At 34.2% G+C, this 12,834-nt stretch overlaps 1 protein-coding gene across 1 annotated transcript; it reads right to left on the reverse strand.

The window, feature by feature from the left end:
• Positions 1–605: 605 nt before the first annotated feature.
• Positions 606–4,163, reverse strand: LOC147409672 (Mitochondrial transcription termination factor family protein). The gene is made up of 2 exons (XM_086431356.1): positions 2,820–4,163; positions 606–1,300 (listed from the first exon to the last, which is right to left on the reverse strand). Exons 1-2 carry the CDS (start codon positions 4,001–4,003, stop codon positions 1,255–1,257), a joined length of 1,230 nt encoding a protein of 409 aa, XP_086287482.1. The 5' UTR covers positions 4,004–4,163; the 3' UTR covers positions 606–1,254.
• Positions 4,164–12,834: the final 8,671 nt, after the last annotated feature.

Below are 12,834 nucleotides of genomic sequence, written 5' to 3' on the forward strand. Positions count from 1 at the left end.
GCTTTGTGCAAAGTGTGATGAAGGAGCATGATTTGCTTTCACCAATCCCAAATCTTAAAATGAAAACGAGAAACGTAGCTCTTTACCAGAGATTTTTTTGTTGTTGTCACATGAGAAATCCCCATTATGGATGATGGATATGACATGGCTATGATGCCCTCAACAACTAATGTAGCTAGTTTCATCGGCATTGGCATGTTCCCAGGTCTTACTTACAGACAAGAGATGTAAAAAAGCAATACCAACCCCAATTAATGTGGGTAGCCTCAATGGCATTGACACATATCAAGACTTGCCGACTTGTTGAGGACTAGTGTAGCCGCCTCATAACATAAGCTCGAAATTTTGTTGGCTCCTTAGTTTCTCATCAAGAGTTGGCATGCATTATGAAACCTATGCATTTTACCTTCATTACAACATTTGAAGACACGCATGAACTGATGAGATCGAAGTAGGAAGGCATTATCTCAATACTGGTAAACACAATCCCATGAGCCATTTGATGTAAGCCAGATTCTCTGGACCCATACCAAGTTCAATTTAGATGGAACTGAGGTTCAGCAATAAATTGAAGCAGATTGAATTCATTAACCATTGAACAGAGGCTTGATCCTAGAATCCACTGCTCCAATGGCATGTAACACAGGCATTTCTTAGTTATGGGTCTACATTGCTGTTGTAAATCAACTTGAAATACTTTTTACTTAAGACGTAAACAAATTTATTTAAAGGAAAAGGGGGAAAAAAAAAAGGGAGGACAAGAACTGCCTACATAAAAAGGAACAACCTCAAAGAATTACAAACCAATTTCCCACCTAAAAACGAAGTCTTTAAAAGAAACAGAGTATGGTTCTCAATCTTGGATATTTGAGAACAAAGGATAAAACACATGTAATCTAGACATTTCAAAATGGATGTTGTATACATGCCAGACACTTCGTTAAATGTAAATGCCTGTGTCCATGACATACCCTGCCTTGTCTTTTCTCACTCAGATAACATAGAACACTGAGATTAGTAGCCATGTATGTAGCGACAGTGATGATGTAGAAAGAGCCTAAGAAACATACGATAAGCACTGGCCGACCAAAGATCATGGAGGCACAAACAACCAATCAACACTGTAAAGAGACCATGATTGAGAAAGATGAACGAGGCAAAGATATATTCCATAGAGCCCTTGATATACCAAAGATTTTGTTTCATAGCAGCCGCGAGCGTAAATAATTTAGATACAATCTAGTTTAGTCAAGGTCAGTAAGAGGTGAACCATGTCAAATGCGGTGAATGATTTGTAGAACTGTAGGAAAAACGAAAACTTCTTGAGATTTGGAATTAGAGATCAAAAGTGAGAATGAGGAATCTATTTAAGGCCATAAATGGTCCTTTGTGGTAGCATACTTGAGCAGTTGAAACATGAAAGTCAAATGTAAAATAAGATCCACACCTGAAGTAACACTTTATAAAGAAAACTGAAAAGATTATGGTGCTTCGAATAGGTTGAATCAAATTAGTTAATAATAATTCAAAACAGGAGCAAACAAATTGGGATGTAAACACTTAAAAATTTAATATTTGAGGAGAGAACTCATTTCTAAGAAGATAAGTTTTGGATGATGAGCTCACTACAAACACAGACCTTAAAAACAAGGGACCATGAGCAGAATTTATAGATTGTCATGACTTTGCTCTGCTACTTGGATTCAATCCAATATGTTAAGTGGCTCATGAAACAAAGGTAGTTTTAAGTATAAAATGTAGAAATGATCCAGTTATCGATCAATCAACTGACAAGGAAACGGAAGCTGATCTTGATACCCATAGTCACCAAGTCGGGCTTTGGGAATAAGTCAGCAAGGGAAAAATTCAGAAAAAAAAAATTGGACTAATGTTAGTTCTATGTAATGGTCCTATGAAGTGGTGTTTAAATTATATCATTAAATCCCATTTTAAATCATAATAATATATCACCAAATCCCATATTAATATCATCCATACATACACAACAAAGTGACCCTAAGTACACAATATGTTCAAAGTTTATATCATTCAAAATATGTATTATAAAGAATATATATATATTTTTTGATGAGTAAATTTTCTTAGCCAAAGAAAGGAGAATACAAAAGGCGGTCAAGATGATCAACCGAGAGAAAGCAACAACTACGGCTCAAATAAAGAAGTCCATCTAAAAACAAAATCCTCAAAAAATACACCCTTAAACTCTGGATAAAGCTTGCATCAATAGAGAAGCAAACCTAGAACATCTAAAAATGTTTCCTGACCTGTTGAGACGGAGTCTTTGAAAACTCTTCTATTCCTTTCAAGCCATAAAGATTACGATCATGAATCCAAGTTAAAAAATCATCAAATTCAATGCCATACTCTTTCCATATTCTCAAAGCTTTTGCAATTAAAAAGAATGAGCATTAAAATTAGAGAGCTGCTATTGGGACCCCAACTTTACTTATAACACCCCAATTTCTTAAATTATTTATCACACCCCAATTAAAGATTAAAACACACTCTTCAATACAAAGTTTGGGCTCAAATTATAATCTCAACATTACAAAACATTATAACACTATCGAAACAATTTCAGCAGTTGTATACAATTATGATTATGCTCATATAAAATCCTAAACCCAAAAAATTAGAACTCTAGCAAAAACAAAATGAGAAAGCTTCTATTGACACCCCAACTTTAACTTATTCTCGATCATTCACTTATTTTCTTTATTTTTAATTGGGGTGGAATAAGTGAAAGTTGGGGCTTCCAATAGCTGCTCTCTAAATCAAAGATCTTATCTGCCACTTACAATGTAGATTCTTCTTCCTCAGCTGAATCTGAAATATCACCTTTGTAAGCAACCAACAAATCCTCAGCATTTTCTGTAAACCTCGAAATGAACTTATCCAAGAACTCCTCTTCGGGCAACCGAATCACTGTAAGAAAGTTTACATTCTTCTTCAATAGCTTCTTTGATTTCAGAATCTCAAGAACTTTGTACCGAGGTATCACCCTCTTCTCTATACTATGCATCAAGCACGTCGGTTGATTAATCAACACTGTTCTTTCCAACCCAATTGTGTTCATGTAGAACTCAATTCCTAACCCTAATTTCTCCACCGAAACCCTTAGCAAGCCCGGCGCCCTTCTGAACATCTCCAAGCATTCCTTTTCAGAGAACTCAAAACTCTGAAATCGTTCAAATTTCTTCTGAACGGTCTCAAGACTCATGCAACTCATTGTATAGAGCCCGTGAACGAACATTCTCGAATTTGATTCAAAACCCATTGCTTCAAGCTTCTGAACCATCTCCCTAAGATTCGATACTTGTTTGACAAACAGAGACGGTTGTCGTTTCAGAAGCATCGAGAGCTGGGAATTGACAATTCCACAGCTCTTCAAGAAGGCAATGTTGGGCAACAATCTTGATTCAGGGGTTTTCGCAATTATCCATTTACATCTTCGTAGAACATGAATCAAATATTTACGATCACTATCGCTGGAGAGAATTTCTTTGAGAATTTCGACACAAGGGATCAATTTTCGATCCAAACTAACTGTTAAAAGACTTGAATTCTTCGAAAAGAAGAGACCCAGATCAGATCCAGTGAGACCCAATTCTTGGAAAAATCTGAGCTTTGGTTTTAGGGTTTTATCAATATTGGCGAAGAGGATTTGGGGTGCAACACGAACAGAATCTCGAATATGGGTTTTGGAGAACCCGAATTCCTTGAAGAGGGCGATGACAGAATCGGGTTTTTCGGGACCCTTTGCGTTACGAAAACGACAAGAGCTCGAAATGGCTAGGGTTTTGGAGAAACCAAAGGTGTTGATGAGGTAATCGATGATGAAGGGGTTTGAATTGGAGAGATTGGTTGGAGAAGAAAGAGAGGAGAAGGAGAAGAAGAGAGTGAATTTGGTAAGATATGTAGGGGAAGAATGTAAGAAATTGTGAGAGCGAGACAGAGAGGAGAGTGTAGAAAGAGCTCTCATGGTAGTTTTGGAAAGAGTTTCTGAACTAATGGAGGATAGAAGAAGAGAAGAACAGAGGTGATAATGATGGAAACAGACAGCCTAACCGCTAGGGTTTAACATCTACGACATGTTTGATTGCATGAAAAATATTGCCCAGCAATTGAAAGATGTTATTTTCATTTGACTTTTATAATAATATAAATAAAAATCATGATAAAATCAATCAAAATTGAATGATTTTTTTTTTAATATTATTTTATAAAATGACAATCCAACGCCACATCTCTCTAAATTTCATGAAAAACTCAGATAAAAAAAAAATAATAATAAATTCTTGATCCAAGATTTTGGAAACGGGCTACTGTTGAACTCTCAAATTTAAAATCATGATTTAATGGTGAAAAATAACCTTATATTTTTCCCCACTAAAGTCCATAGAACTTTTCCATTATGTTCTCGTGATATCAGATCAAGTTTTTGGATGCCACAAGGTGACCTCAACAACCTAATATCAACAACTACAAACAAATGTATAAGAGCATCTTCAACTTTTCTTCAAATTTATCTTCATAATTTGAAGATAACATCTTATCAAATTTTAATATGATTATTACATATAACCATTCAACACAAAATTAGAGATTTATCTCAATTTTTATTTATCTCCCTTTTATATATATATATATATATATATATATATATGGGTCCCGTTCGCCACCCTTAGTTTTACCACACACTTTAACAAACGCGTTTTGTCTTACATGGGTTAGAAGTTTCGGAATGAGCTGATTTTTGGTGAGGATGATCTCTATGGTGAGGAGATCATCCTCACCAAAAATCAGCTCATTCCGAAACTTCTAACCCCATCAAAATTGATTTACAAAAAATGGACGGTCCACGATTTTTCAACATGTAAACATGGGGCTAAACATTTCGGAATGGGCTGATTTTTGGGGAGGATGATCTTCTAATCATAGAGATCATCCTCACCAAAAATCAGCTCATTCCAAAACTTCTAACCCATGTAGGACAAAAAACGTTTGTTAAAGTGTGTGGTAAAACTTAGGGTGCTGAACATTTCCCTATATATATATATATGGGTCCTGTTCGCCACCCTTAGTTTTACCACACACTTTAACAAACGCGTTTTGTCTTACATGGGTTAGAAGTTTTGGAATGAGCTGATTTTTGGTGAGGATGATCTCTATGGTGAGGAGATCATCCTCACCAAAAATCAGCTCATTCCAAAACTTCTAACCCCATCAAAATTGATTTACAAAAAATGGACGGTCCACGATTTTTCAACGTGTAAACATGGGGCTAAACATTTCGGAATGGGCTGATTTTTGGGGAGGATGATCTTCTAATCATAGAGATCATCCTCACCAAAAATCAGCTCATTCCAAAACTTCTAACCCATGTAGGACAAAAAACATTTGTTAAAGTGTGTGGTAAAACTTAGGGTGCTGAACATTTCCCTATATATATATATGGGGACGGTTCAGCAACCCCTAAAGTTTGTCAAGTTTGGTATCAAACATTTTTCAAAATATGGGTTAGAAGCTTTGGAATGAGCTGATTTTTGATGAGGATGATCTCTAGAAGTTTTGGAATGAGCTGATTGTTTGTGAGGATGATCTCTATGATGAGGAGATCATCCTCACCAAAAATCAGCCTATTCCAAAACTTCTAACCCCATCAAAAGTGATTTAAAAAAATTGGACGGTCCACGATTCTTCAACTTATAAACTAGGGTTAGAAGTTTCAAAATGAGCTGATTTTTTGTGAGGATGATCTCTTCACCGTAGAGATCATCCTTACAAAAAATAAGCATATTCCAAAACTTCTAACCCTATTAAAAGTGATTTACAAAACTTGGCAAACTTTAGGACTACCGAACCGCTCCCTATATATATATATATATTATATATATATATATATATAAGGTGGCATTTGGAGGCCCTAAAGAGAACCAAACATTTTTCAAAATAGGGGTTAGAAGTTTTGGAATGAGCTGATTTTTTTATTTATAAGGATGATCTCTATGATGAGGAGATCATCATCGCCAAAAATCAGTCAATTCCAAAACTTTTAACCTCATCAAAAGTGATTTACAAAAATCAGACGGTCCACGATTCTTCAACTTGTAAACTAAGGTTAGAAGTTTCGGAATGAGCTGATTTTTGGTGAGGATGATTTTCTTACCATAGAGATCATCCTCACAAAAACTCAGCCCATTTCAAAACTTTTAACCTCTATTTTGAAAAATGTTTGACATAATATTTAGCTTTCTTTAAGGCCTCCGAACGCTTTACACACACACACACACACACACACACACACACATATATATATATATATATGAGAAAATCAATTTTTATTTATCATCTAGTATTGGTGTGACATTTTAAAAAGTGAATAGTGTCTTTTCAAATTTGAAGAATTTAAAATTTAAAGTTATTTTGACTTTAACTTATGAAGAGGTGTTAGAGAGTGTTCTCTCTTCATATATGAATATATGAAGAAGGGATGGAGATTCTCAAATACTAAATTTATTATCAACAACAACTCACAAAGAAGAGAGATTTACAAGTAGACCTAACTATTGCATTTTTATTATAAAAACTCCTTGGAGTTCTAACAACTCCAAAGGAACATTACTTTATCAAGTTTTTTAGTTAGCAACCCTTGAAGTGGGGATCCACGTCATAAACTTTAGATTGATGTTGTTAATTTGTTACTTATACCTTGAAGTGGATTCTAACTGCATCAATTTTTGACATAAAAAAACATGATTTGACATCACAAGATTATCAAGGAAATTTTTTTAAGTAGTTTGAAAAAATAAATTCGAAAAAAGAGTTAATTTTCACCATTGAATTTTAATTTTAAATTTGAGAGTTCGATAGCCATCCGTCTTCAACATCTTCGATCAAGTTCAAAAAGGTTTTTTTTTTTTCTCTTGAATATGAGTATTTCCATTAAATCTAAAAGTTTGTGATGTAGGATTTCCAATTTGATAATCCATGTTGATCCAGCAATCCTTAGTAGTAGTCATGCTAGTCTAATTCATAAAATAAGGTTAGTTCAGTAGATAAAGTCAAGAGCTTTCGGATAAAATTGCAACAAATAAGTTTATCGTTTGCCTTGTAAATCTCTTTACAAAGAAAGCAACAACAATTTATAAACAAACGTGAACATTCCAAATATAAATAGAGCCATATGGCTTTCCAATATTTTTTTTAATTAACTCGTGGCAAATCGTTTTCTTAGGGGAGGAGGCTGAGTAAAGATTTTCTACTTAAAGCGGCAAATTCTTTAGGCAAGGCATCTTTTTAAATTTATTTTGTTGTCAAACACCGAAAAATATCAAATTTTCATGGCAAAATCATTTGTCACAGTATTTTTTGTGTAATCAAACACACCCTTAGAGTTTTTAGTTTTGACATGTTTTTTTTGGGACCCACTAGTTACACATCACCTAAATACTTGTTGCACTCCATCACTTAACAAACTTGCACTCCGTTGTTATAATTGCTCTTTCAAAAATAAAAATGTTGCACTTTTCTTCTTCTTGTTGAAAATAAAAAAGGAATTATGATGCTAAAATTTCATATACAGATTCAGTTTTCATGTTTCATGATGTTGACTATGCTAGTTCTTGACTCCTTGCACGGTAAAAGGTAGAAAGAAGAAAATGATCCAGATTAAGAGAAAATGAAGAATTTAAGTAGGGAAGATAATGAACAATTAAGTTACAGAGGGTGAACCCTTGTTGAATGAAATTTTTTAAACCTCTCTTAGTCTTTAAGAGGGGGTTTAATAGTTCAAAACTGGGACAAGTGTCACCACACGGTTGGTCTAAGTGTAATGCCATGTATGACATGAATTGGATGGAAGCTATTGAATTTGCCCTTGGATTTTGTGCCTATACCCTAATAAATATTAATATTGGAGTTTGATTAGCATTGTCTCAGTGCAGTTAATGTTAAGTTTGTGTGATTCACTATTTTGGGATGAGTGGGCTAGAAAATGTCGTCTTCATCGTTATTTTGATAAGTACTTGTAGATATCGCATTAATTGTGAAGATTTGACGTATGGGTAAGCTTAGATCACCATAATTTCTTTGTCTTATTATGCATAAGATTTGTTATCCAAGTCGATGGAATTTTGATCTGAAACACTCTTTTAACCGATAAGGTCCATTGATCTCCAAACCCTATTGTTTACTTTGGCTCGGGTGGTTTGATTTTAAAGCTAATTATATCAACCTTTGGGTCTAATAATGTGGCGTCCCGCCAAATGCTAACACAAAGCCCCATGTCAGATCTCGAGGCACAAGGTGATACCTCAAAATTTTGGCATTGTCTCCTCTGTTTATGTTAGCATTCTAAGGCGTTCAACCTGCACCTGATAAACGACATACATCATCCTGTATATACATACAAAATTTAATACTAGCGGAAGCCTTTATAAATCTAATAACATACGATAGATTAGAGTATGGAAGGATAAATAAAATACAAAATTATACAAAAATTCATCACTTTAATAAAAGTCCTAACACTCAATATAGAATTCATGAAACTTCTAGACGAGCTGACACCATTAGGGGAGTATAGTCCCAATACTCACCAGGTAATGGACTCTGTTCATCTATCTGACCTACCAGATTGTCCTCACTCGTGTTCTATACTTGTTTCCTCAAGCTCTGAATCTGAAACTAAAAAAAATGGAGAAAGAAAGGGTGAGTAACAATGGTTACCCAGTAGGAAAACAAATAATTTCTATCAATAACCATTTTTAACATGAACGAATAAGCATAGTAAATCATTTTAACATATGCAAAGTTTTACAGAAGAAACTATGATTAACTGGTACATATAGTTAAGGATGAGTAACTACACAATTTAAAACTGACATTACATCAATCAACAATACTCACTATAACATTTTCTTTATATACAAATCTAATTGATCAAATGGAAACATTAAACATGCATTTCCTTTTGTATATCAAAATAAGGCAACATATACATAATACATAATGGTGAAGTAGTGGAATTAGAAAGTTGGGATTCACGACCGGATCGCTCCCAGTCGGGACATGATGTTTTATATTCTTTACTGGCTTTTAATTCTTAATTTTATAGTCGGTCGCTGCACTTACCATACTTCGTTGACTATTTATCCGACTTAGGCAGGCCGTTTGACGTGATCGTAAGCAATGTGTCTTTTTTCAATGTGTCAGAACGTTCGACTACTATACATTGTTAGTGATTACTAACTAATCATCTTCATCTATGCCTATCAGGCGTGCATGTGATTTCTAAATATACAAACCATTCATATACGACCACCTTTACATTACAAGTTTACTAGTAAAGATAGAGATGAATAAACCTGGATTCTAGTTGTGACTCTACTCTTATACACGTCTCATACTACATATGAGTTTGGTGATCCCTACCGTTCATCTTAGGATAATACACCACTTCGTATGATATGACGCACTATCCCTTCAGGCATTCACAAACTCTTTAACAACTCACAAAATAACTACATATATGTATTATTTTCATTTGAAAGTAAAAGAGAAATTAACAATACATGATTGAGAATTGATATCTAGTTTCCTACCATGTAAGTGTAGCCACCTGACCTAAAATAAATAACAGAACGGAAAAGTAAACAACGCCTCGTGTTAACAGAAAGAAAGTAAATAAACATATAACCAATCATTATCCCTGGATATCCGTTCACTAATTACACACAACACACAATGTAAAATGCAGACATCACTCATTGGACGTATTTCCTACCCCGCAGCCACGTGTCAACTAATGAAGCTTGTCATGTGTAGTACTGATACAACACCGCTATCCCAACTGATCAGGGGCCCAGTTTAGTACGTGCACGGGGTGTGACATCCCATCTTTTCGAATGTAAAATGCAGACATCACTCCTCGGGTGTGATTATGATATTTTACCGTTTATACCCTTTTTCCCTTTTTTCAATTTTTATAATTTTCAATCTCTCCAACAAAATATCCACTTTTTGATATTCATCAACTCAATATGAGTTCATTGAATATTAAATCATTTTTTCAACGGTGAAATTTATTTTTATCAATAACATTGAAAAAATACAAAATTTTTATCAAAACGGGGTCCGAGCGATGCACATGACTCAACTGACGAAAACAACCTAATGAAATACCATACTTACGTATAATTTGTTATAAAATACAATAAAATATATCAAATATGTAAGTTCTGGCGTGAATTTGAAATAATTAATTGAATTCTATATTTTTGGAAACACATCACAAATTTATAATAAAATCTTAAATACAATTTTCATAATCTACGATTACTAATAGAAATTGAGAGTTCCTTATAATCTCTAGGCGACAGAATTGAAGCACGTGCGCAAAAATCGAGGTAATTACACGTAAATAGAGGTAATTCAAATTTCGAGACGACTGATTTTCAAATCTAACCTAGTGATTTCGAAGATCTCGACGCTGTCGTCTTTTCTCCTTTCTGCGACGGATGACGGTTTGATCCTAAAACGAATGAAATCCAAGGTCGAAGTTGCGTAACCCTCGTATATATATATATATATATATATATATATATATATATATGATTTTTGATGATACAGGATAAAAAGGCAGGAAAACGGAAAAAACTTGGGTGGGTTTTGTAGAAAACGAGGTTGCGGACCTTTTTTCCTTCTGCGTCGGTCGTCAAAAATTGACCGTTAGCGACGAATCTGAGGTTGAAGTTTTGAAGAAAAATGAAATTTCCGTTGAAATTTCATTGGATGATTTTTAGACGACTTTGGAAGATGAATAGTGAAAAAAATAAAAAAATTATTTATATAAAGTCTGGGGACGAAATCTGTATTTTACCTATTATTTTAATCGACGATAACTTGATCGTCCGGACTTCAAAAGTGACGAATGAATACTCTATTTTGTCTAATTTTTTGTTCTAAATCTAATGGTGTGATCAATTTCTACAAATTCTATCTTTAAAAAAATTTACATTTTTGGCTCGATGAGACCCTAAAATTGACGTCGTTTTCGTTTTTGACGATAATTTGACATTTTGGACTCCGAAATTGACAAGTAAATAGTCCATATTTAATAATTTTTTGTTACGAACTCAATGGTTTGATCGAATAATAAAATTCTTGCTCTAACAAAAAGTCCTTATTTTAGCCTGATTCGACTCGGTAATCAAGGATTTGTAACTTTTCTGTTCGGATTTGTATTTGAGCGTGTTTATAGGCTAAAGTATGTTTTCCGATCATTTTGAATCCAATGGTGAGGTCAAATTTCATTAAAAATGATAAGAATAAAATCCTACAGTTTTACCTTAAGTCCCACTTTCATGATTTTTTTTCAAAATTCAACCCATTATTTTTTTTCGAGATACGAATTGAAAACTCGGGGTTTTACAAATAATTTGCACGGTTGATGCCACCCTACTTGACTCATAACAGTCCTCTAATCCTATTAGCTTTTATTCAGTATTTTACACAAGGCCCATTAAATTTGAAGGAACACATGTCCTTAGTTCAAGGCGTGACAAAAATAAACTCTACACTCGTGGATCAAGGATGTTTACCCATTCATTGTTGAGTTACATTCAATTGGTAAATCAACTTTGGAATCCAAAAATTTAGAATCTTTTTGTGCTTTGGGTTGTTGGAATTTGATATAATTACGATGGCTCAAAATATATGTATCTGAAGCTAAGACTCAACGTTGGTTGAATTTCTTGATGAAGGAACTTAGGTATGAGCCCAAGTACATTGCTTCCCATCCCAAGTTTCTGATGTACAGTTTGGAGAAAGGAGTGTTACCACGACACAATGTTATGAGAATATTGACGGAGAAAAAGGTGATCAAGAAGACTCCCAATCTCTATTTGGTTGTGACCTTAACGGAGGGACTTCGTGTTAGAGGATAAAGATAAGGTCCATGATGTTTATGAACCTTACAATATTGCAAGTGTGGGAGTAGAAACTAAATTGAGAGCAAGAACAAACCTTTATAGTCTTTCAGGTTTTATTGATGGGTCTTAATTGAATTTGAAAGCAAGGAAAGATTGATGTTTTCCTTTGATTTGGGTGGTTGAGTAGGGATGGAACCCATACTCATGAAGCTTGCATCTTGATTGCTTGTATGTTGTAAGGATTTCAGTTAGATTAATGGAAGAGGGATAAGACCCATTTTTTTGTTTTTTTGTTTTGGCTTTTAAATAAATTGAATGGGTAGAATTTAAATTTTTTAACTGTATAAACTATAGAGTTGTGTTCTTCGTATCCTTCTTTTAGTCCTAGATTTGTTGATGTGAGATTGTTATGTAGATGAAATTGAGGGCATGACTAGTTTGAATTGATTTGCATGCCTTTGTTAAACTTATAGAGCACCATATATCCTACCCTTGCTTCTTGATTATGTGTATGTTGAATGGGTTGCATTTGTTGGGTTAATGGAAGTGGGATTTGATCCGATTAGTAGAACTTCGAGTTTTGACCATATAAACTAAAGAAATGGTTCAGCTCTTTGATTCGTTTTAGATGAGGTGCAAACTAATCAACTCTATGTCTAGGAAGAGGCAAGCATGGTTTTAAAAATGTGTAATGTATTTATAACTCAACCTGACAGGATAACTCAAAAACTCAATTGATGTGTACTTAGCAAGAATCATAGATTTTTTCCCCTTGGGATGTACACTTGGACATCCCCATAAAACATGTGCAGTTGTGTATCTCTAGGGGAAAAATCTACGATTCTTGCACCTACCATGTTAGTGAGTTTTGAGTTATCTT

This window comes from Akebia trifoliata, chromosome 2 (genome assembly GCF_017979445.1).
Source record: "Akebia trifoliata isolate Shusen 1 chromosome 2, ASM1797944v1, whole genome shotgun sequence".
Classification (NCBI taxonomy): Eukaryota; Viridiplantae; Streptophyta; class Magnoliopsida; order Ranunculales; family Lardizabalaceae; genus Akebia; species Akebia trifoliata.

What these genes read in the sequence shown, in the direction of transcription:
- LOC147409672 (XM_086431356.1), bottom strand. Translation starts at nt 4,003, where the DNA reads ATGAGAGCTCTTTCTACACTCTCCTCTCTGTCTCGCTCTCACAATTTC. An exon ending in GAGGAAGAAGAATCTACATT is followed by an intron (nt 1,301 to 2,819) that starts GTAAGTGGCAGA and finishes TTTTTCCTACAG; the next exon opens with TTCTACAAATCATTCACCGC.